This window comes from Netta rufina (assembly GCF_964035555.1).
Source record: "Netta rufina genome assembly, chromosome: 5".
Classification (NCBI taxonomy): domain Eukaryota; kingdom Metazoa; phylum Chordata; class Aves; order Anseriformes; family Anatidae; genus Netta; species Netta rufina.
The window spans coordinates 25,879,196-25,905,517 of record NC_140128.1 but is presented as its reverse complement, the minus strand read 5'-3'; the positions used below and the strand labels follow the sequence as shown (position 1 = coordinate 25,905,517).

Below are 26,322 nucleotides of genomic sequence, written 5' to 3'. Positions count from 1 at the left end.
CAGCTCTCAACAGTGCAAAGAGGAAAAAATGTGATTAGATAGGACAGGGATTAAAACATTTTCTATGTGACTGGGAAAACCTTTCAGCTTTACAAGTACCTGCAGGATGCTGTTACTGCTATGATCTAGATTGACAAGAGCTGCAGAGTGTAAATGAATGCATTACATTTGATTGCCTTTGAAAAGAAGGGGAAGTGTAGGAGCTGACAATAACATTTATGGATTAAAAAAAAACCAAGGTTGTATGGAAGGAAAGAAGTCATAATAGAGGAAAAGAGAAATCAAAGGAGGGAGGGGAGTGGATAGAGGGGAAGAGCAGGAGGTAGGGTAAGGTGATTGAAAAGACTAGAAAATGTAGCTTGCATAAGGAAGGGCTAGATTTGGTGGAACCTCTCCATCGGAGATGTTAATTTGGAACAGAAAGGTCTCCTACTTTTAACTAACACCTACTTTTAATTTCCTCTTTTAATTGGCAACAAGATGGCTGAAGCTGTGAATTCATGGAAAAAAAGTAATTAATAAATCTTGGCTTAGAATATGACAACTTCAGGAGGGAGTTAATTTATTCTGGAGGAAGTCTTTGCTAGTGACTGTGATTCTGTAGTGAAATTGTAGATAAAACAATTATAAAAGTGGCTTTAACTCCTCGTATCCATGTTTTCCTATTATGTAGTATATAAAACTATTTGATGGTCAGACCGGTCTCTGGAAGTCAGTACTACTTTGTCTCCTACATCACTGCTTGGTTGTAAAGACACTAGTACTATCAGCTTTGTTGTCAAAACCACCATAGTAGCTCGCTGTTCCATGGCCACATCGACTATTTAATGCTGACAGTTCAGTAGAACACAGGAAGCGTACGCTCAGTAGCGGAGCTCTATTTTTGCTAGTTCTTCTTTATAATAATCTTTGCAAGACTGCATAAATGCATGTTGACATATATTTAGTCCAGAAAGTGTTACAAATTAGTAAAAATATTTCAGCAGTGTTCACTTCACTGAATAATTATATCTTAATTTTTTAAACTCTGTATCTGCTACATATAGAAGTGAAATAACAATACTTCATCATACGTTTTATCCATGGCTATTCTAATGCTACTGCGAGCTTGATGTTTTGACTGTTTGTAGTAAGTCAGTTTCTGTTCTAGCAGATGTTTTCTTTCCCCCTATTTATACATTCACTGTGTAGGGTAAGAGATCCCAATTTCTTTCTTTGACTGTAAACTTCTATCTTACCATGTAAATGTTGAATTTAATGTTGAAGTGTGCTGATTTTTTATTTTTTTTAAATACATCTTTTGAAGATTCAATGAACCATTTTAATGTGCATTAAAGCTTATAGGCCATATAGAGTTAAAGGGTCTTTCTCCTGAGCACACAATACATTTGTTTAAATCATTTTTACAAATGTTTATAAAGTCTGTAGCAATTGGGACAAAATGTATCTACAGCATATTGTCATTTTTCTACCTCCCTGCTTTGTCTACAGCAAAGTCCTGAAATTTTACTTAAAATTACCTAACAAACACTCCTAAGAGCATACTTGACAGTCCTAATTTCTACAAATGCTTCCTGAAAACATCAGAGGGTCACGAAGGAGCTAAGAAATCCCTAAGATGTCACAATTTTAATATTATGAAGTATTTATGTCTTCAGCCTTTGAGTGTGGATCTTATATATTTGCCTCTGTGTCTAAGCACTACAAGCATACTTGCTGTAGCACATAGAAGAGCTATGCTTAACCTGTGCCTGCTTATTCAGGCACTTCAGTTACTGCTGGGCAAGATGAGCATGCTCAGTGGAAAAAAGAAATATGAAACTTCTTTTAAGTGTCTGTCACCATGCAGTGTCCCTGTGCGTGGTTTCTTGAGAGATGTAAGTAAAGGGTTTTAGGGAAGCAACTGGTTGTTCTTGTTGTTTTTGTTTTTTTCTCTTCCCCAGAGTACATGTACATCTATACGTGTACATAATACACATACATTAATACATGTTTTATGTATTGTAATTCTATGTAGAAACTCAGTCATGAAAAACTGTTTGCAGTGGAATTAATTGTTTGTCAGTCTTCAGTAGGGAAAAAAATTGTATTTTAAAAAAGATTTAAACCCGCAATCCACTTTTCTAAAAAGCTATTATTTTAACTTGATAAATTAGTAATGTTAATAGAATTCATGTGAACCTAGTGCAATTTGCAGTTTCTAATGGTCATACTAATCTTAGGCTGTGATGCAAATTGTTTTGCAGTATATGATCAGCTTATTAAACCAGCTTGTTGACTCAGTGTGGGATAAAGAGAGTGTTTGTAAACTAACCTTAGAAATCTGGGAAACTGCTTCAGGACTGATCCGGATGAAAGATGCCAGATAAATATGTGATAGAATTGAGACCATCTGTCAAAGGAGCTGGTTGTCTCTGTAGGTGATCAACAAGTTGATCATAATTCATGTTTTCAAAAATAAATAATTATTTAAAAAAAAAAAAAAAACCTATGTTAGCAGTGTTGTCTAGTTCTGTGAACTCATATTTCTATAGCTCACTTTTGTATCAGTATCATGCAAAAACATAATGAGTCTTCTAAGAAAAAAATTCTACTCAACATAAATACATTCTTCTAGTCTAGTTGCAATATGCAATAACTAATAAAACAATCACAGTTCAAGTACCAAGTTTATCAAGTTTATCTTTACTCTTTTACCAAATATACCAAATTATAGAATATAATTGCCTTTTAGTCAGAATTCTGGCTTTTTTTTTTTTTTGTTAGCATTGCCTAGCCAGTCATTTGTTTGTTTGTCTCATGTTTGTCCCTTCTGCTCCCAAAGTCTAGAGTGAATGTTGAAGTCCCTGATCCCCCCCAAAAAGTGATTAAAGTTTGTTCACAGTGTTATACTGTGTTACAATGGCATCAATGATTATGTGTTTAGTAATTTGGGTGTGATTTGGTCAAATACAGCGCAGAAAATTTAGTATTGCTTGGCAACAGAAACTATGTTAATGATCAATTAATGACATTGTGGGAACAGAAGAGCAGCTGTTGCTCTGTAGAAAGCTAAGTGCCATTTAGCTAACTATTAATGGTAATTGTGATAGTACCAAAAAGAAAATGATTTTTTTTTTTTTTAAACTGATGTCTGTGTTTTTTTTTCCCAAAGAAATTAAACTGGATTTCTTTGTGTGTGTTTTAAAGTTCCAATTAGCTAATTTGACTTCGGTCTTTTCAATATAGTTGTCTGAGTCATGAAATAAACAATAAAAGAAAATACATAGAACTTAGACATCTTGCTTTACAAAGCTGCCTCCCATTTACTGATAGTTACCATAGGGCTATGACAGAAAATTATATCTTCATACCTGTAAATGTAACTTCAGAAAAACAATATAACTTCTAATTTGCAGTGCACAAAAGCTTAGATAGCAATAGAAAATAATTCATTCTCTTGAGAATGTTTCATGAATTTCAATTCTTTCTTCTCTACAGCATATGTATGAAGTAGAAGCAAGAAATCAGTCACTTGCTCTTTAGGCTTCCCCGTGTGTTTTACTTGTTTGGTTTGTGTATGCTTTAATGTTGAGTCTTTCAGTATTCTGCTGTTTATTGCCAGGTACAAATACATACTTTGGCAATGCTCTTTATAAGTCTGAGAAAGAAGGGGCTTCCCATGAAGTATTACACAGTTCAGTAGATGTTTCTGTTACCCAGGATAATTTTCTAAAATTTATAAAAAAAGATAATTTTCTAAACATGATAACACTTTTTTCCTCGCATTAAAGAGGTCAGAATGTGAAAGTGCAAAAGCTGGGAAAAGGCAAAGGTAAGAGAGCACCCATTAATAGCTATTAAGATTGTATTTGCATTGGAAATAACTTCAGAAATCCTCAAACACTGCAGCTTTAATGTTCATGTGTATATAGAGGTCATGTTAAGAAGAATAAAGTGCTTAGTGTCACCTATATTGTGGTCATTTAGCAATATGCCATAATTCCTTTCTTTTGAAATACAGAATCCTCTGGCAGAGAACTGTAGTGTGAGATGATTTTTTTCTATGTTAACCTTTACGTTTTCTTGAAAATATTTCACCTTCCAAATTTATGGTTTGGATAAGGATGAGGTTGTCAGCTCTGTTCCTCGGCTATATTTAATCAGCTCTATCTAATGTTGGTCTCCACTATGTAGTGTTATTCTTTTAAATAATGTACACTAGAAAAAAAACAAACAACAGTGTTTACTTTGAATAAGAAAATGATCAGATACCTCTGTTATTAATATTAAGAAATGTACTACAACAGTACTTGGGAGGCATGAGACACTTTCTGTGCTAGAGCAACTGCTGCTGTGGGGCCAATAAAGCTTACACATGAACATACGAGAAAATTTCTCTGGTGAAAACTTGACATACTGCAGCTAGCTTGAATCAGCAATTGGGAAGCTTCTGTATGTAAGTATTTGATAGTGGTGCATGGTGCTTAGGTGTGTTTTAAGTCAGTAGTGAAGCTGAAAGCTTTTTGGAAACTTTTTTTTTTTTTTTTTTTTCCCTGTTTACAGAATAAGATATGTCCCAGCCTGAGGAAGGGACAAAGGCATGTCCGCATCTGCTGGGTTAGAAGATAGCTTGCCTGGTAGTGTGTAAATGTTAATTCCAGAAATATATCTAGAAGTTAGACTGAAGACTGGGAAGCTGAGGTATTTAAGAGAAATTTAAAACTAAGTCAGAAATACTATACTAGAGCAACTTTATAGTTAGGGTAGAAGTACGAGTAAGCAATGAAAGTCGAGGCCAGAAACTGGGGTCTAAGCTACCTGTAACATCTCTTAGGGACCTAAAAGAAAGCTGCTTGTGTCTGCTGCTCTGTTACAGTTCACACTTTCAAATGAAGCCGACTTCATGCTTCTGTGGGTTTGATAACTGGATGCACCAGGATCAATCATGTAGTTAGATAGAAGCTCATTGTAAAAACACTGTTGCTGTGGGATGAGTAAGTGTGAAGCATGCAGCTGAGGTGAGTGGTCACCTAGTGGTACCATCTTGAGAATTTTCTGTTTCTGTTCTGGAAGTCTGGTTTGTCTTAGCTACCTGTGTTTATACCAGCACAGCTGTGTTGCCAGGCATTACACCTGAATTATTCAGAAGTTGTCTGTAGCTGAAAAACTTCACATGGCTCCTTTAGTATGATGACTTCAAGTTTTGAAAAAACTTGAACTCTCAAATTACAATTGTTAGGCTCTATAGAAAAAAAGTACTTGATTTAAAAGTTTTCATCTACACTCGCCAAGATCAATGCTTTAACCATACTGTAGAACAATGAATATTAGCGTGTGTAGGGGCGTGTTAACTTTTTACCTTGTTCTGTGTACTTGATATGAATTTCCAAGGCTAATGGAATGCTTTCCACCCACATTTCATTTGGTTTCTCTTGAAGAACATTTTAATTTCTCAGAATCATCCCATTTCCCCTTGACAAGAGCTTTTATCCTCTTGTTTTCATTTTAAAGAATTATCCACCCAGAGCTTTCTGCAAGATTTAGCTTTCCAAAAGCTGTTTCTGAGAGAGAATAATGGCTTTCCCTTGAGGCTTTTAGCCCCTAATGTTCCCTACCTGCACACAGAACAGTCTTATTATCCTTCTTGGATGCATATTAGACTCACATGTGTCTTGGATATATCTGCATTGTTAATGAGTATTTGGAAGAACTTTTTTTTTTCTGCTTTCTTTTTTTTTCCTTCCCATTCTATAGGGAGTTTGAAGTGGGAATTAGACTTGGGGAACTGTCACATTTATAGCATTTCTTTCAGCATTTCTGTTTATTTGGCTCATTTAGGGTTCTGCTAGTGCACAACTGATCACAATATAGTATGGTTCTTTCCTCTCTGTAAAAATACTGATTTGTTCTCATTTTAATTTTGGAGGTTTTTCCCATAAGTCCAATTGCTTGTGTAAATAAGTTTATATATTACTCACCTAGTGGCTACAAGCATTTATGCAGACTAAGCCAAATTAAAAAAAAAAAAAAAAAAAAAAAACCCTTTAATGCAATAATTCCCTGAATGCTTTGGTTCACTCTGAGTACCATTCTTTTACCTAATTGATGCATCATCTTTGTAAGGTCATAGTAATTAGCTTACACCATTTCTGAAAGACATTAACCATCTAAAATAATAATTTGAAATGAAGAAGAATTCTCTAAGAACAAGTACTAAGTTCTTAGGGTACACTTAGAGTAATCAGTTGTAAAAATCAGTTGTAAAAGCAGAGTACAGTGAACTTGATATACAGCTGTTCCACAAGAAAGAATATCAACATGAAGGCAGACTTTAAAACTGAAAAGGATGTAATGGTATTTTAGTACTGCAGAAAAGGCAAAAACTCTAAGGGAATATATGTACGCATAGAGGAGTGCATATGCTTATTTTTATTATTTATAACATATATATACAGTTATCCTGTGTGCCATAGCTTTATATATATATACATATATATTCAAAATAATATGCTAACTCTGATGCTAAGATGTCTTCTGGATTACTTCGTTCAAGTTCTCTTCATAAGTGGGTAAATTGCTGAAGGTTCAGAAAACATTAAAGTTGACCAGAGATCTAGAAAGTCTGGCTTCTAAGGAAAAATTAAAAAAGACAATATTAATGTTTCCTAATAGAGAAAAGAGATGAGGGAAGAAATCTTTAAATAGAAAAAAATACATTGCTAAGGAAAACAGAGTATTTTTTCTCTCTACTGGGGGTTGGATGTAATATCCTGAAGCTGCTCACATTTTCTAATCAAAAACTTAAGGCAACAGGAAGAACTCTGACACAGATGGTCAAGTGCTGGAATAAGTCACCTACAGAGACTGGTATCTTCATCACTGGTCAATTTAGCAACAAATTAAACTGGTTCTGAAACACACTGGCTTACAGAAAACCAATTCTGCATTGGAATGGGAACATTAGCCTCTAGTCCTGATGTCTACGTTAACTGAGCTTTCACCTGCCTGTAACAAATAAGGCTATTTATGACTCAAAAAGTAAACACCCTAGTTTAGTTTGAATCTGTTTCTCAGCTCTTGGTGATGGCATTACCCAACATAAAAAGGACATGGAACTTTTGGAGTGAGTCCAGAGGAAGGCCATAAGGATGATCAGAGGGCTGGAACACCTCTCCTATGAAGAGAGGCTGAGAGAGCTGGGGCTGTTCAGTCTGGAGAAGAGAAGGCTCTGGGGAGACGTTATAGCAGCTTTCCAGGGCCTAAAGGGGGCATACAGGAAAGCTGGGGAGGGACTCTTTGAGGGGGTGCAGTGATACGACAAGGACTAATGGCTGTAAAAGAGGGTAGATTTAGATTAGGCATTAGAAAGAAATTCTTTACTCAGAGGGTGGTGAGGCACTGGAGCAGGTTGCCCAGAGAACCTCTAGATGCCCCATCCCTAGAGGTGTTCAAGACCAGGCTGGATGGGGCTTTGGGCAGCCTGGTCTGGTGGGAGTTTTCCTGCACATGGCAGGGAGTTGGAACTGGGTGGTCCTTAAGGATCCTTCCAACCCAGCCCATTCTGTGATTCTGTTCTATGATATTACAGTCATAACTAATAGTTGGGAGGATGGCTTCTTAAGAATCTGATTCTGTCCAAATTTGATCAGTTGAACAAACAGAGTTAAATGACTGCCTCCTTAGCAGGGTAGCAAATTCCCTTGCTAAAAGGGAATAATAAGCCCATAGTAAGGTTATTATGTGTTGTATAAGTTTTTAACTGAATTGAAACAGAATGATTGCAGGGAATAGTGTTCCAATCTGTGAGGTAAAGTTCCAGAAAGTATCCATGAAGTATTCAGGAAATATTTTGTTCAGTTTCAGCTCCTTCTAGCCTTTCTAAGTTATCTCATAATATTTGGGGCAGCGATACTGTCTTACAGCTATTTCAATTCAGCCACTAAACCCTAGCATGGTACTTCCACATGTAGCTCTTTATTTAACACAGGTCTGTATGTTTCATTAAGTTTTCCTGCTGCTAAACCTTAAAAACATCACTTGCCCCAGTTTTGCTATCAGATGCTGCTTTAATAATCTTTACAGACATTTATAACACTGTCCTCACACCATCTTCTTTAAGTTACCAGGAAAATAACAAAATGAAAAAACACTTTGCAGAAGTCTTGAAGAATATTATACAGCAACGTTAATATAGCAACCCATGAGTTTCAGCTTTGCATTTTGCTGGACTACTTGGCAATTGCTTGATGCTTTCTTGTGTTGTGTTGTTTTTGATGGTAGCTTTTGATAATGACTGGAAGACTTCAGGTAGCTTACAAGAAGTTATTTGTATTCTTAGTAGTATAATCACTATTCATGTGATGTCAGGGTTCTGTGATTCACTTCTGATTCATTTCAAATTGTACAGTAGGTGATAGAGTTAGAACTGGCTGGTAAAGAAATGCTTATGAAATAAAGGCCTCTCAGACCTAGGAAAAACTAACTTCTTTCTTCCAAAATTAAGTTCAGTTAAGACATTTTGGCATTCTTCCTGTTGCCTAATGATTGCCCTCATGAGTGGGAAGGTCCTAGTACAACGATACAGCCTATAGAACATACTTTTTCTAGTAAGCACATTTACTGTAGGCTTGGTGGCTGCCAGGAGATGGTGAAAAACAGGCAACTGTTACAGCCTTGCTTATTAGCTTTTGAGTACTTTGATTCTTCTAATTATTCTAGGAACAAGTGATATAGTTCACCTATTTCTAAATCACAGATCACATGCTCCAACCGGTGGCTCCATGCAGTAGAGTGGCTGATACACCTAGGTTGGGATGTTTTTACTCTCATTTGTTCTAAGTGTAACATATGCAATGGAACTTTCATAGCTATAATTTTAGTGGCATTCTGTTACTGTATGGATACTAAAATATTCAGCCCTATATTTCTTTGTGCTCTTTGTACTCATGTAGTTAAATACTGGAAAAGTATTTTCATTTCCTGCTTTCTTGTTTGCTTCAGAGATTATTTATTAAAACAACACATTAAGGGTATTTACAGGAGAAAAAGAATGTAACCGATGGACTACTTACATTTTTCTGCAGTGAAACAAAGCTAAGGCTTATACAGTATTTTGTAGCATTCTGTTAAGGTAAATTGACTAACTGAAACACACCCATGCCACTTTATTTAATGTTCACTTAGTGGTTTCTGCTCAGCAGGGTGTGTGGTTAGAAACAGGTATACAAACGGAAATGAAAATGAGTCTCAAACTTTTTTTTTTTTTTTTTTTTTAAAAAAAAAAAAAGCACTGCTGGAGGTTCAAGAGAATGCTGTAGAGGCAGTCAGAGACAGTCTTGCAAGAGAGTCAGGAAAGCCCTCTTATTGGCTTCAGCATTTGCACAAAGATAGTTTACCACGACTTTTGTAACTTCCTTACACATGGCTATGTTTAGCAGGTTAGCTCTTCTAAAAAGAAGTGATCTAGTGGTCAGAGGTGTGAAATAACCAGTGACAATTCTGCAACTGAGCTGGAGTCATAGTGCATTACTTGAAAAGTGCTTCTTTCATAGATCTGGCAGGAATATGACATTACATATTTGGTATCAGATGTGTTTGTAAAATTGTGTGCTGTTACAATCCCATACAAGTTTGCTGTTCAGTGCTGGACGGTACTGGGAACCTTCAGATTTGTGGCTGCAGTGTGTGTTTGTTTTTTAAACCATCAGTAATACAATGTTTTTCTTTGTGTAGATTGAACCTTTTAATTATTGGTGCAGTGGAGGAATGGATAGCACAAAACGGTAATGCATTAGAGTGTGCAAAATAATTATATGTTACTGTAAAATATTGTAAAGTCCACCTCTCTTGTAAGATAGTTAGATCTGGATGTTTTGAAGCAAAAATCCACTTCTGTTATGCAAGACAGTTCCATTAAGTGTATTGACCTAACATTAAGCAGAATGTGCTATTTTTCTGTGCACCTTTATAATATGGAGGAAAAAAAAGAAAAAGAAAATTAAAAAGACTAAAAAAAGGATAAAAGTGCATTTTGGAACATGGTACCAAGTGGTACCTGTTGTACGTCTTGATAGAAGAGTTTGGAATATGCACAGAGGAGAAGCTGCTAAGATAGTTATTTGCTGTCCTTGTCAGCAGGGTGTGACCTATATTGAGCATGTCTTAAAAGCAGGTAATTTAACTACAGCTCTACATACTTAATAATAGTTGTGCATGTAATCATTTCAGCTTTCAAGTTAAGGATACATTGAACTGCTTTTCTGGTTAAACAAGACCCATTAGATGTAAGCCATAGCAAAACAAAAAGTTTTGTAAAAAAAAAAAAAAAAAAAAAAAAAAAAGATGAAAATTGATACCAACCTCTATGTGATAGACCTGAAAGAACTTTACTCTTGTTGAAAACACTTGGAATAGTACAAAAAGCCAGATACTAAAGAGTTGAAAACACGTTATGATTCCTGATGTCCCAGCCTTCTCCTGTGAATTCCCTACTTCTCTGGCAAAACTTGCTGTTTTGTCCTCAGTGCCTTGGCACACAACACCTGCTCTACCAGACTGTTTATACTCTAGTAGAAATAGAAACTGTTTATAGTTCTAGTAGAAATAAGAACAGAAAAAATCTGTTGTATAATGAATGTTGTAATAGGTTCTGTTGAGTAATGAATGAAATTACGTGAGAACATGAACAGGAGATGTGTAAACTTTGGTTCATGCTGTAAAATTGAGAACTTGTAGTAAAAGTCAAAAGTCGGCTCAAGAACTTTTTAAGCGTGATGCAGATGACTATTCACCAACGTTAATTTTTATTTTACATTGATCTGTTAGAGTAACTTCTGTATTTAAGAAGTCAATATTTTTATTTAGTTTATGTCCCTTTTTGGAGATTGCTGGTTAGTATTCTCTTTCCAGTTACTCAACTCTCTTCGCCCAATTGCAATTTCTTATGCCATCAATTAAGAGTCCTGACTCAACTGATTTCCAGTGTAGCCTTTCCAGATGGCCTGTTTCTCTCTTATCTGTGCAAACAGTGGGTAGTTAAATACAATTAGTATATCCCATACTACAGAAAATGACTGGTTTCTATCTGCTACACTGAGAGAACATGTATTTATACAGTTCAAAATGCTTATTATTCTTTAGCTCTACTTGATTCCCTGAAAGGAAACTAAACCTTTATACTGTTGTTGTAGTGCAGGAGTACTAACAGTTCCTGTACATTGCTACCAAAAAGCCCTAGACGTTTAAGGATGTGCCTGTGGTTGGTAACAGGGTATTTTTAAGCTCTTCGTATCATCTTAGTTGAATCATATGCTAAGCAGAGTCTTCTGTATTTCTTGAGTGGTGAATGCACTGTCACGACCTTGGAGCTCAGCTAACACGTGAAAACAAAATTGGAAGTGTGGCAAAGAGCACACAAATCTCTAAACATATCTGCAAGTGCTTCTGTTAACTTAAACCTGTCACTCTATTAAAAGAGGCTGAGAATAACACTACAGAGATTAGTCTTCAGGACTTTTATCATCTTACTTGTTTTCTTAGTGTAAGCGCAGGGAGGTTTGGCTTTTGAAAAGCTTAGCCTTAAATTCTGCATTGATAGCAATTGCTCATAGGAAATTTTCTGCAACTTATTCTCCTAACTCTCCAGTGCTTTCTCTCTGTAAGTTTATCAGACTGAGGTTATACGTACAGCCATGTTTTCTACACACCTAAATTTTTCAGTTAGAGCCTTTCTAACTGAGTCACTAAGAGATGCTACTGCCCACTGACTCAGTTGTGGTGTGCTCTGTTGTGATGCTGCAAACATTTCTGTTTGCCTTAAAATATTGGGCTAGTATGTATTGCATCAGCTGTTTTAAAAAACCAACCAACCAACCAAACAAACAAAAAACCATAAACCACCTCTCCCACCCATACCCCCCTTACCTGAAAAGATTTCATGAACTTGTTTTGACCGAAATTTGTAAAAAGTGATGGAATTGCTGAATTTATCAAAGAAGCTTAAAATGATCATACAATGCAAAAATTTGATGGAAAGACAGGACTCTGTAAAGAATTGACTGTGCAGAAGGGAGACATCCAGCTTGGTGCCCAAGTTGGTGTAGGGGCAGTGGGGTGAGCCTCCTGTGTGTATGGCTGGATTTGACTGTAAGGGTCCTGTCACAGCATGTACTGCCCTGTGTTGGCTCTCTGTAAGCATGAGTGGGGATTTGTGGCATTGATACAGGGAAGAGAAGGCAAAGATTTCCAGGGGGCAGTAAAGGGTGTGAATAGGGCTGTTGTGAAGAATAGAGGAGACACATCTAGAAGCTATCAGGCTTTGTTAGTTCTACCAAAGATCCAATGTATTGATCAAAAGGAAAGCCCTGGGTTTTGGGGTCCTCTCTTCACATTTGGTACCTCCCTGTATAAGGGCATGGCAATTGTTGCTCAGTGACTAACACAGATTATGTTGTCTTGTGAGTGGACTCAGCTTAATGTTCCTTTTTCTGTGCTGTGCGATTTATTATTTTTTTTTCCTCTACCATTATATTCCACTTCTTATGTTCCAGATCTGCTGTTTCACCCGCCTCTTCTGTTTTGCCTTACTGTACTTCTGCATACTGCTCTTGTTAAATGGCAACTGCATTTGTCCTGATAGAGGACTAAATATTTAAAAATTATTGAAAAATACATTTTGAAAAGGTGTCTAATTCCACTTCAAGCTACCTAGTTTGTCTCATGGCAGTCTGTACACAACCATTGCCTGTTAATATTAACAAAGTAGTTAAAGTGTGTGTAACAGAAATGGAAACGTTGTAAAACATTCTGATATATTTGATGTCCTTGATCTTTTCCAAATATGGAAAAAAAATACAATACCCAGAAGACAAATGTAGTCTAAAAATGTCCTTCAAGTGAAATCCTTGTAATACACAGTTCAAGGAAATTCATTACGGCTTCTAGGTCCACTGCTAAGTATGCATCAGTTAACCCCTAGACTTCTGTATACATTGTGTCTCATTCCATGCATTTCTAGGTATAGGTCCTAACCTGTGTGTATACTTCAGGATTATATGTGTCAGCAACAGAAAAAGGTTCACAAGCACTTAAGAATATCTCAATTCCCTTTCATGAGTTCAGTCATGCCACTGACTTATATGATTCGGTAGCCTTAACTCTCTTGCTCCTCAATTCATTGATTCAAAGGTTATCTCACCTGCCTAAAGCTAACTATTTAAGTTATTGTTGCTGGGCTCAGATCATTATGTATACTTGTCTAAATACTTGACTGTTTTTGAGACAAAGCTTTTTGTTTTTTAAATGTTATATAGCTCTTATCACAAAAAAGATGGACTTCCTAAGTCAGTACGTAACTGCTGTCTGTCAAACAGCATAGACAAACAGGCATGATTAAAATTATTGTTCTGAAGAAGCCTCTTGCATGTTGTTTATGAAATTGTATCAAGATTCCTATATATATATATATATATTTATTTATTTTTCAGATTTAGAAGGAAATGCTTATCAGAACAACCAGCTGCTAAAGATGATTCTGACCATGCATCAGTTTTTCATCTCCTCTGCAGACATGCTCCAGAAACTTGTTGATCTATATCCTTTGTAATATCCAACTGTTGTTAAGGTAAAATTAGATATACTTGACAATTTTAAAATAGGTAAGTGTAGAATACTTAATTTAGGGGTATACTACTGTTTCGCTAATAAAACAATGGATTTGCTCCTTACAAATTTTGTGGCTGTATAATGTTTTTTTGTTTGTTTGGTTTGTTTTAGTGTTGTTTTGTTTTGTTTTTTGTTTGTTTTTGTCTGTTTGGTTTAGTTTATGATCTACAGAGAGAGATGAAATTCCAGTTCAGATTTTAAGTAGGATAAATCACCCTCCATTAGCTGTGGAAGAAATACCTAGGGAATATCTAACAGGTGTTAGATTAAATTAGGCACCTTAGTTAGATACTATGAACCTGGGACTGGTCCAGATTTCTCTTTATTTTTCTCTCCTCTATACAAGTAGAAGAAAAAGGCACAAAAGCATATTTTTTTTTTTTTTAAATAGTCTGATTTTATCACCTGGAGATGACAATTTTCTACAAGTATTCTTTCTCGTGCAAATTTTCCCACAAATTTCATGAGTGATTTTGGATAGTTAGGAATGATTTAATTTCAGGTGGTTTGTTCAGAGCACTTCAAAATACTTGGAAAATCTTTTCAGACTTCATGAACTCTACTGTCAGTCTCATTTAAGCACTTAATACAGGTACATTTTGAGGATTTTCTCTCCTCATTTGGGGAAGATTTCAGCTGCAGTTAATCTCAATCAATCTGTGAGAGAATCTACAAGGTGTTTTCATTAAATTATTTTTTGTAGTACTGAAAATATATGTATTATCTACAGCAGAATACTGAAGATACATATAATATATTTTTTCCAAATGTATCTTCCATGTCTTCATAAGGTATTGGTTACAATATAAGAATATGTGTTTTACAGAGCTAATAGACTAAAAGTATGGATGTTTCTTTCTAGGTACCAGAGCATGTCAAATGAAAACTATTGCAGTCAGAGGGGTGAGATTAGCAAGGAGTATTTTATATAGCTGTTTATATTTAAAAGAAAATATACTCCTTTTTTTTTTTTTTCTTTTTTGAAAAGCTTCAGTGACTCATACTAAACTGGAGTATTTATTAATTAAACATAATTGATATATTTGGTATTGTTTCAAATTTTAGTGAGATATGCAAGTGATTTTTATGAGAAATTGTGAAGTATGTGTACAAAGCAGTCATTTCAGTATTTAACAGTCTATACTTGGGAAGTTACATCAGTATTACTCAGAGTTGTCATATTTACAGCAAACATTTGCTAGTGATCTTGGAACATAATTTCTATACCTTTGTATAAAACTATAATATGCCATGAGAATGATTCCTACTATACTTAAAGGTAGGGAAATATTAAGCATGCTACATTTCATATCATGTGAATAAATATGATTTTCCTTAACAGTTTTCTACCTATCTTAGTGCTTTAGAAAAGAAATCTTCCATGCTATGTGTAAAGATATGCTATTTTGTGAGGTAAGAATATTCTCATATGGTAGCTATTAGTCTGCAGTTGTTCCTGTACCATATAGAAGAATGCTTTTGCATATCTTAAGATGACATTGAAAGAGAAAGAGTTGCATTTCTTCATCTTTTCAAATTTCACTTTAGCAACTTAAAAAATGTCCAGGTAGCCTTGTGTAGATCCATTAAAGTCAGTGCATGAATTACTGGGTCAGTTTCAAACTGATTCTGTATAAGGCTGTACCTTGAACATCAGTGAGAATTGACAGTGTTCAGGAATCAGTAGCGTTGTGTCTAATATTATTATATAGGTCTATTTAAAAAAAAAAAAATGATGTAGGATATTGCAGCTACTTTAATACTAAGCAAAATACATAATAAATACACCATTACCTAATAAATACACCATTGTATTTATTAGGTAATTTTCCCTAGTAACTGTTCTTAGTCACTTGAAATATCCTGGATTGCTTATCACTTTTTTTTTTTCTTTTGGACTAAATGTGATAAAATTTGATATCTTAGTGTAGAGAAAACAAAAAGGAGGAAATAAAGATACAGCTCTGGTAACAGATTAGCATATGATAATTCTTCTTTACGTGAAATAGGAAATAACTAGCATCAGTTATGAAAGTGTTTGTTTGTTTAAATGGTGATTCTAGAATCTCAAAGTAGATTGTTAGGTCAGAGTGCTTTGCTATTGTGTGTGGTCAGGGAACATTTTTGCTTCCTGCCAGACTGATATATATACATGTATGCATCCATGAGAGCATGCATTTCCATTTTTCCAACAAGCACAGATCTTTATGTGTATGGGTGTACTGGGTCTGGCTGGGATTGTATTAATTGTCTTCGTACCTGCCTGTATGGTGCTGTGTTTCGAATTTATGACTAAAATGGTGTTTACAATAACAGGTAAAATGTTGCTGTGGTGAACAGTGTTTGCACAGGTTTGCATAGCATCAAGGCTTGCTCAGTTTCCCACCCTGCACCCCAGAGAGTAGGCAAGGAGTGAACAAGAGGTTGGGAGGGGACAAAGCTGGGACAGCTGAACGAGACTGAACAATGGGATATTCCATGCCATATAACAACATGCTCAACAATAAAAATTGAGTTGCCATTCCAAAGTAGCTATACCTTGAATAATGCACGGGCTTCGGTCTGCTCATGAGAGATTGTGAGTGATTGCCATTGCAACACTTGTTTGGTGGTGTTTTTTCATTCTTTTTTTTTTTTTTCTTTTTTTTTTCTTCTTCTTTTATTCGATTGTTAAACTCTTTTTATCTTAACCCACAAGTTTTTCTCACTTGTGCCCTTTCTATTCTCTCCTGGTCCTGCTGCAGGAGGGAGGAATGAGTGAGTGACTGGGTCGCTGTTTAGTTGCTGACCAGGTTCAACTTACCACAATGGGTGACAATTCACATATGGGAACTGAAATATAAAATACATGACAGAAACATTTTGAATGCCCAACACAGAAAAGTGTAGTTCTCAGAAGATATTTGGTGCACCACCAAACAAATAAATTTAAATAGTAAATTTTTCTTCAGTTAATAGTTAAAATTCTGACTAGTGCAGTGCGTTTTCAGACTGAATTATTTCAAGTTCTAAAGGAATATAGAAGATATTTGTGAGATCATGAAGAAAATAATCAGCATGCATATTACCTAAATTTAATGTGAAAACAGAAGATTTAATATTGAATTACTGAATTCCATTCAAAAATGTACTATAGTTTTATACAGAATTTCTATATACAGAAATAAGTAGCTTCTTTTTTAACCTTGAATATTTGATTTCTGATAGAATAAAGCAGAAGCATTTAAAAGCATGGTTTATCCCCTGAAGTTGATCAAAAAGTTGATCAAAAACAAATGATAAACTGGAGCATCTATAGCAACTATCTAAGTTTCAGCCTTACTCATGGTAAAGCAACATCTTTATTTTTGTATTTCTGTTTTTTCACCATACAATAGATATTGGATTACAGAGTTTTGGGTTATGTTCAAAATGGACTCTAAACTATCCGCAACTATGGAGGAATTTCAAGAACTGGTTAAAGCTAATGGTGAGGAGTTACACTGTCGTCTAATTGACACAACTCAAATGTGAGTGCAGAATTTTCAGTATGCTTAGAAAACAAGCTTTTGTTCTGAATTTCCTTTATTCAAATATAATATCTTTCCAGTACAACAGGGTCATGATCCTACAGTGGGTTAGGTTTAGTCTGTAATAAGATAAGTTGACTGTTATTTATCCTAGAAGAATGTATACCTTATTATAGTCAAAATATATATTACATAGAAGAATAGAATGCCTTTCAAGAATGGCTGACGTTCAGTTGAACTGTTGTGTAGACTGTGCTCTGTACCAGATAAATTTTATTCTATCCAGGGAACTTAGAAAATTTGTAGAGGCCTAATGGTTTTGGAAGGTCTTACTGACTCAGTTGATGAAAAAGGAAAGTAAACTTTAATTGGGTAATAAAGGAGGTAAAATGTGTTTGCATTTTAAAGCCAAAGGTAAGATAGAAGATACAGTTTATTGCATTGTCAGACTCTTTATTTTGTGTGATTTCTAGCTGTAGGATGACTTATACTGTCATGAACAAACCCTACATCTGTACATAAAACTCTACAGCATAGTTCTGTCTTGGGAAGGGAACCTTCCTTGTTATGTTAGGGTAAGACAACTGTGGAACTGCCTAACTATAAATTCGTACTTTGGAAATACACAGGCAAACACAAAGCAGAACTTGGCATGCATTTTATATCTGTTTATGAAAGATGATATTTAGTTTTTCATACTCAAGTAAATTTTATTACTCTGAAGACAACTATCATAGGAGGAATAATTCTTATTCAGATGCAGGTCAATGAAATATGTTAAGACCTAATAAATCGAAGAACACTGTACACGTTCCATAAAGCCAAAGTTAGGACAGCAGTTCGGAAAGTGCAGTATATGATCTTGTTTTGTTTAGTAATATAGTTGTACTGTACTTATGTGCTTCATTAATGTAATACTAATGTATTCTTATATAATCTGTAATATGTGACAGAAACTTGCTGTTTAGAAATTCAGGTAATCAACTTTTTAATGCAGTAAAACATGAAAACAATGTAAATTTTGTATTATAAAGAGAAGAAAAAAAAATTATCTTCAGAAGATAACTCGGGGTAATTCTGTTTTTAAAATTTCTCTAAAAGAAATTCCAGGGACTGGTCTAGAAAGCTGACACAGCGTGTAAAGGCTAACACCAGCAAGAAACGGAAAGTTTCACTTCTTTTTGATCACCTTGAGCCAGAGGAGCTGTCAGACCACCTTACCTATCTGGAATTTAAGTCTTTCAGAAGAATATCAGTAAGTAATTTATTTTGTTTCATATTTTAAAACAAAAGCAGGAATGATGTAGAAAAGATGTGAGAGGAATAGTATTACAAGATTAACCCTGCAGTGCAAGTAAAACAGTTTTGCTGGAGAGCTAGTAACGTCGAGGTCAATTACAGAACCAGCTGAGAAAACTGTTATCTGTGTATCAGTACAACAAAATGAAGTAGTTAAGGCCTGTTCCCTGGCCCTGAAATCAAGCAGACTGATTACAGCTCAACTTGCATATGCAGGGCTAAACTATCATGTCTTCTAGAGAAGGATACTGATGCATGCTGTGTGTTAAGAATATTCCTTGGTCTGTGCTGTCCATATCCATACAGATATATGCATGGACCAAATCCAACTGTTGTTGAGAGAGTGTTAGTGTCATGAGTTGAAATTTTTTCAATTTTATGCTAACAATTATATGTATGGACAAATATATGCCTATGTCTGTGTCCAGGCCCTTCTTGTCTTACTGGAATTGAATTGGCCAGTGATACTTATTCTGAGTACCTTTCTTTTCCCTACAGTTGGGGGGGGGGGGGGGGAGGGAGAGTAGAAGCTTTTAAGTAGCTATGGTAGCTATGCAAGAGAGTCAGGGCAGGGTCCATTGGAAGGAAGAGGAATAAACAATCTTCTTCCAAATAATCTGTCCCTATTAGAACAACTGGTATAATTGGGCACAGAAACAAACATCATCCTTTGACTCAAATCATCAGTCAAGCTGAAAAGGTATGAAGGAAACTTGGAAAGCTCCCAGAGTGTTAATTTCCTGTGGCAATAGGAAAGTAGGAAACAATGCATCATTCTCATACAGTGACTAAGGACTTTTCTGCATAAGCAGTCACTGGACTGTGCTTGCCTTTTTTCCCTTTTTTTTTTTTTTTTTTTTTTTTTGTGTGTGTGTGTGTAACAAAAAACCAAGGATAAGTAAGCAGTCGAGAAAACAGCATTTTAAGATGCTAGTTTCCCTACACACTTTGGCCTCACTTGCATCCTTTTATGATCTGTTATTTTTATTCAAACATGGTACAGTTCACAGATGAAACAGAATAGTAAACATTAGACACCAAAATGTAATTGAGCTGCAAAGTCAATGTGATAACACTGAAAGCAGAGAAAAAATCAGACACTTTTTTTCTCAAAATAGCAGAATTTGAAAATGAGGTCTAGTAAGGAAGGTGGCTCTCAGTAGATTGCAAATTTCAGTCATGTGTTAGTGTAGTTTATGTGTAGTTTATTTTGAGCTGACTGCACGTGACTCTTCAAGTATTGTGCTAAATTCAAAGAGCTGTGCAACCAAAGTCATGCATAGACATGCTGCCTGTAGGCAGTACTAATACTTAAAGCTTATACAAGTCTTAATGCTTTCAAGGCTTTGTGCAGACATAAAATAATTAGTGATTAATGAACATAGCAAGTATGATTGCTGTCAGAGTCTTGGATTTGTCGTAGTACTCCAAATTACAGTTACATACCTGCATGCATTTTGGTATAAATTGAGTTTACTGAAACCTCAGATCAGGAAAAAAGTGTGTAATTAAGAAATAGCTTTAATCATTAACTCTTTGCAGAATGTATTCACAATATGCTAAGCCACAGAATCCTTTTCTAACAGGGCAGAATATAGCAGGAACGAGACTGCAAATGGCCTGTTATGTTATCAGTCATTGGCATAACTACTTATAGACTCAGTCATTTGAAAATGAGAAAGGAATACTTGATCCCCTACACATATACAGCACATAGCAAAATCTTCCAGGAGACACCTTGTATCTTGCAGCAAAAAATGCAGGGAGTGGTGTTCACAAAGTAATGACTGCAGGTATGCTTGCACTTGGAAATCATTTTAATGCATAGCTATAAAATACAAGGATCCTATGCTCTCTTATAAGAACCTGCTTTACTGTTGAGGCTCTTTAATTAGTCATTACAATACCAGACCCTTGCATTATTTAAGTACCTGAACTTCTTTACAGTATATGCCGCTTACAGTTCTTTTACAGCTATCTTGAGCCTTTAAGTAGTATTAAATATAAACTTGTTCAGCATTAAAAAAAAAAAAAAAATCATTTTCTGAAGGAGAGAGCTGGTGACAACAAAATATAAATTAATCAAACTGATTTATAATTGCACTGAAACTGCTACAAAGTTGATAATTATGTAGTCAGATGTTGAAAAATTAATTATCAGTAGAGAGTGGTTGCTTAAATTTCAACATCCAGCCAAATCTGGCTATGGTTCACCATTCAAACAATAACTGTAAGTGCATGCTATGAAATCTTAGAGAGAGCTCTACTTATTACTCATAGTATTTCTTCCATTTTTAATTTCATAAGATGAATCCAGGTGTCTGCTGTTGTCTCTGCTTTTTAGTGTTAATAGTTCTCATTAAATGGGTGGGGGGAAACAAAGTTAAAAACACAGAGAGAATGGGCAAGAAACATAGCAGTATTACAATTTATGACCTTTCCTTAAGGATCAGTGCCATTCAGTATATACATGTATTTCTCTGACATTAAGAAAGGAATACATATCTACTATGGCTACAAAAGTTTTTGGTAAGATGTCAGTATTAGTACCCATAGTAAAGAATGAGTATATAAATCTCCTGTCAAATCTTCTGATTAGTTACATTTCTGTGCATTCCTGTTAATGGATATATCAAGAGAACAGATAAATGTTGCATCAACAAAAACAAATGATTGCTTCTTTTTAATCTTAATGGGAAGAATGGCTTCAAAGAATGTTTAAACTGTTTGTCCCCTAAACAATTTTGGATCATTTTGGTAAAAGACAACAATCTCACAACCCATATCAAAATATTAAGGAGTCCATAGCCTTTCTTATTTCTTAATGGGTTTAATCACAGTTTTATATAAATATGATTGAACTTGCTTCTTTGTTTTTGTACAGCTTAATTCAGAAGTGTGATGTAGATACATAATTTGAACATAAACCATTACTGAATTACTAGATTGATTGAATCTAGGTTTCTATGGCAAATGTTAGTTAAATGTAATGTACCAATCTGTGGAGCCACTGGAGAGGAAAACCCCAACTTTGCTCATCCTAGGGTTTATAAGAGTCAAAGCTTGTGGGATATACATGATGCAAGTGATGTGATACAAATCATCAAGAAAAGATGCTTTCAGTTAATTTCTGCATTCTGCAGTTAATTACTGCAGGTCTGCTTTAAAGAAAGCTGAACATAGCTTTGACAAAGTAGAGTCTTATGGATATTTAAAGTGCAAGATAGATCTTGTTCTTTAGTATTTAACTTGTAAAGCGCACCTTTATTTGCAAACAGATCACAAGGTGTATGAAATGGAAGATGAATTTTAATATACTTTTTTTTTCTTTTAAGTTCTCAGATTATCAAAACTACATTGTGAATAGTTGTGTGAAGGAGAATCCAACGATGGAAAGATCAATTGCTCTTTGCAATGGTATCTCTCAGTGGGTGCAGCTAATGGTTCTCAGTAGACCAACACCACAGCTTCGAGCTGAAGTGTTCATCAAGTTCATTCATGTTGCACAGGTCAGTTAAATTTTGACACGTGTTATTGTGGTGGTTCCGCTTGAGTGGGCAGCTGAGCTCCACCACAACCTCTCTCACTTTGAGGAGGGGGACCTCCTCAAAGAGGAATGGGGAGACAATACGATGAAAAGGGCTCAAAGGTTGAAATAAGGACAAGGAGATCACACAGTAATTATTGTAACAGGCAAAACAGACTCGGCATAGGGAGAAAGTAAGATTTATTGCTTATTACTAAGAAGCTAGAGAAGTGAGAAACAAAGGAAAGAAACCAAAAGCACCTCCCCCCCCCATTCACCATCTTCCACCTCCTCCCCCCCCCCCAAGCGGCGCAGGGGAACGCGGGAATGGGGGTTATGGTCAGTCTACAGCGCTTCTTCTCTGCCGCTCCTTCTCAGTCACTGTCATCCTCTGTGCTGTGGGGTCCCTCCCACAGGATGCAGTCCTTGATGAACTGATCCAGCGTGGGCTTCCCACAGGCAGCAGCTCTTTCAGAACTGCTCCAGATATGGGTCTGTACCACAGGATCTATCCCTCAGGAGCAAATTGCTCCAACCAGGGTCCCCCAAGGGCAGCAGCTCCTGCCAGGTCACCTGCTCCTGTGTGGTCTCCTCTCCACAGGCTACAGGTCCGGCCCGGAATCTGCTCCGGCAGCGGTCTTCGACAGGCGACAGCCTCCCATCAGTGCAGGTCCACCTGCTCCACTGTGGTCTCCTCCACGGGCTGCAGCGTGGAACCCTGCTCCACTGTGGTACTCCATGGGCTGCAGGGGGACAGCCTGCTTCACCATGATCCCCACCACAGGCTGCAGGGGACTTCTGCTCCAGTGCCTGGAGCACCTCTCCCCCTCCTTCTTCACTGATCTTGGTGCCTGCAAGGCTGTTCCTCACTCCTCTCAGTCTCCCAGCTGCTGTGTGGTGCTGCGTTTTTTTCCCTGTCTTAAATATGCTCTCACAGAGGCGCAAAGCAACATTGCTTATTAGCTTGGCTCTGGTCAGCAGTGGGGCCCTTACCAAACATGGGGCAGCTTCTAGATCCTTCTCACAGAAACCATCCCTATGACCCCCTGCTACCAAAACCTTGCCACATAAACCCTACATAAATAAATAACTACAGTTATTTATTTTGTCTTTCTCTGTAACAGCCCTTTAGATGCTCTTCCCACGCTACTAGTGGGGGGTCAGCTAGGAAAGAGGTGGTGGCAGTGGTCTTCTGATTCATATATACAGTGTGCATATGTGTAAGTTCATACCACGTATTCAGTTACATTATCTTCAATGGCACTATGGCTTTCTCATATCTATTCTGAAGAAACTGCACTGACAAACTAGAATTCCTTTTCAATCAGCTGGTGAGATCTGAAGCTGAAACTGCTTATCTTTCTACTGTATGAATTGCTATGGATTATGGGACAAAACTTGTAAGAACAATATTAAACTTGTCCCTGAACAATAGAGGAAATGTAGAATTTGGGTATTCATGTAGAACAATTTCACCCTTTAAATAATAAATACTGACTGTTTTTATGTCAACACAGAAGCTTCACCAGTTGCAGAATTTCAATACATTAATGGCAGTGATAGGAGGTCTCTGTCACAGTTCCATTTCCAGACTCAAGGAAACAAGCTCATGTGTTCCTCATGATGTAACTAAGGTTGGTATTGATTTATAAATGAGATAACTTTAAGGGTTTTTTTGTCATTGCCTACACGCACATGCAAAAAAACAAGCTTACTTTGTTAAATCTGACAGATAGAAAGAGGAGAAAAAAAAAAAAAAAGAAAAAGGAAGACTCCCTCTGTTCTCTCTGTTCTTTTTTTTTTTTTTTTTTTTTTTGGTTGTCATTTCATCTTTACAAACACCAGTTAGTCCTATGCTTTCAACCCTCTCTTAGAGATTTGTAGAGCTTTCTCAATTTTTTTGTTTGAGTTTGAGAAGATGCATTTTCATTTACATGGAGTAGCACAGAATAGCGTTCAAATACAAATGCAGACAATTAGATCCTAGAATATTTGAGAACAAAACTTTGCTATCCATAGCAACACTCACCAGCCTGAGTCTATAAAATGCTAGCACAGACGTTTGCACTTTAAACCTGAAAAGACCAGTTTTGTTCATCTGATCTTTCCCTATGACAGATTTTACCTATTTGAGACTTGAACAAACTTAACTCCAAGACACATATATTGTAATACAGTGTAACATTGGGAATTAGTTGATATATTCATTTTAATTCATGTGAGTTGTAGAATGGACATATTTTTGCTGTGATTCCAGCTACTAAAACTGTGAAGATTTTTTGCTTGTTTGTTTTGGTTTGGTTTGGTTTTATGAAATGGCTTTAGTCACTTGGTCTTAAGAGACTAATACACTTTATTTTATCTTATTTGTGTCCTGAAAGGTTTCATAAAGTTATCTAAAGAATTTGTTTTGATCACGGTATATTTAAACAGCTTTAATGAACAGTGCATATCTGGAGTATAGAACTGAAATGACTTTCCACTGGTGCAGATCTCAGGATCTATAGATCCAGTTTAGCAAGCTTATTTTAGAAGCATGTTGTTTTACAAATTTCCTCGTTGTGAGGAGTGTACTGCACGTGCCTATGATTTGAGTAACTTTTTGCATCAAGAAATTGTATATAAGCACTAATAAAAACCAAGTAAATTAAGGTTGGTAATTAAATAAACTTTACACTACTAAAGTAATTAAATTTTAACTAAAAAGATTAACTTGTGAAGGTTAAAAATCAAGTGGTTAGACAGGAACTTCCACAAAAAAGCCAACCAACCAACCAAAAAAAAAACCCAAACCAACCAACTAAGCAAATAAAATAAATGCTCCAGTGACTTTATAACATTAAAAGTCAGTTTTGTGCCTGTACAGTTATAAGCAAGGAAGGTGTTTATATTGCTAGACGTAAGATTTGTTTGGTCTTTGCAACAAGTTATGATATATTTACCATCCTTATCAAGGAAGAAAGTCTTCTTAAAGTGACACAGATGTGCCACTTTGAACTGCAAGAGTTCTGGTCATGTTGTGATAGAATCACAGCACAGTGTAGGGTTTCTCTGCCAGTCCATTCCGGCTGGTGACCTGGAATTTGGAGAATTACATTCCACATTGTAAGGTGAGGATGCTTGATTTTAGGAAGGTCAGAGACGTGACAGCTGCTTTATCTGCAGAAGCATTCCCTTGATTTGAGAAGATTCTTTCTTTTAATTGACTTAATAGGGAATGTAGGAAGGCATTATAAATGAGGCACATAAGATGTATTATTAATTTAAACAAGGTAAATAACTAGATTTCATTTGGAGCCTTACATTTTTAAATCAATGTTGAGAGTCACAGTGAGCAAACCACTTAAGAGTATGGAAAATTCTTGTGATATATGCCCAGAACAGAAGGAGGAACCACTTTTGATTATTTGTGTTCTCTTCTTTTTAGGTGTTTAATGAAATGACAGAATTGCTTTCGTCTTACAAAAACTATGACAGTTATCGACGTGCCTATAATGAGTGCACTAACTTTAAGATCCCAATCCTTGGGGTTCACCTGAAAGACTTGATATCACTTCATGAGGCCATGCCAGACTACTTAGAAGACAAGAAAATTAACATATACAAACTGTACTCTCTGTATAACCACATAAATGAGCTGATACAACTCCAGGAAATGCCACTTCCCCTGGAGGCTAATATGGACCTTGTTCATTTGCTTACAGTAAGTCTATTGGATGAGATAAATACCTCTGTTTAAAAAATGATTTTCAAGTACCTCTCAAATTAAACTAAGTAGAGAATTCCATTAATTATAACACTGTTAAGACTTTTTTTTTTTTTTTTTTTTTTCCTTAAAGAAGTGTAAAATAACAGAAGAGGAGAAAAAGTTAGTTTACCTGGCAGCAAGGGTAGAGGTGCCTCATGAGCACTATTATTTTAAAGTTTATTGAAATTTGCTCCCAATTACTTACATAAGGAAAGGAAACATTTATTTACATTTCACTATGGTACCATACATTCTGTGTGTACTTTCCCTACGGAAGCACCCTGACTCCTCTGCTGATTAAGCCTAAATAGGGAAAAAGGTGGAAAGCTTCCTTAGGGTGCACCTTGGAGGCAGAAGATTGCATATAATGCTTGCTCGTGTTGAACATATAAACCTGCACATAAAAGGGGTTCCTCAAGATGTGTAGGGTTAAACATACCACACTTCTAGCCAAGTTTCTTCTGATACTAATAAAACTGTTTGACATAAAGATCAGTCAAGTGTAGTTGTATTGTGCTTCTAGTAATCTCTAGTCAGTACATGTTACGAACAAAATTAATATTTTCTTGTTTCTCAGTTTTGTTTGGCCCTAACAA

At 36.0% G+C, this 26,322-nt stretch overlaps 1 protein-coding gene across 1 annotated transcript in view; it reads left to right on the top strand.

Annotated features, from left to right (window-relative positions):
• RASGRP1 (RAS guanyl releasing protein 1) overlaps positions 1 to 26,322 on the top strand; it is a gene marked incomplete at both ends in the record, with an annotated part of 39,529 nt that overhangs the window by 5,458 nt on the left and 7,749 nt on the right. The window contains 7 exons of the mRNA XM_084287891.1: positions 13,467 to 13,581; positions 15,004 to 15,057; positions 17,022 to 17,153; positions 18,255 to 18,408; positions 21,788 to 21,961; positions 23,496 to 23,612; positions 25,406 to 25,681. Of these exons, the coding sequence (XP_084144017.1) occupies positions 13,467 to 13,581; positions 15,004 to 15,057; positions 17,022 to 17,153; positions 18,255 to 18,408; positions 21,788 to 21,961; positions 23,496 to 23,612; positions 25,406 to 25,681 (1,022 nt within the window). The remainder of the gene's footprint in view (positions 1 to 13,466; positions 13,582 to 15,003; positions 15,058 to 17,021; positions 17,154 to 18,254; positions 18,409 to 21,787; positions 21,962 to 23,495; positions 23,613 to 25,405; positions 25,682 to 26,322) is intronic.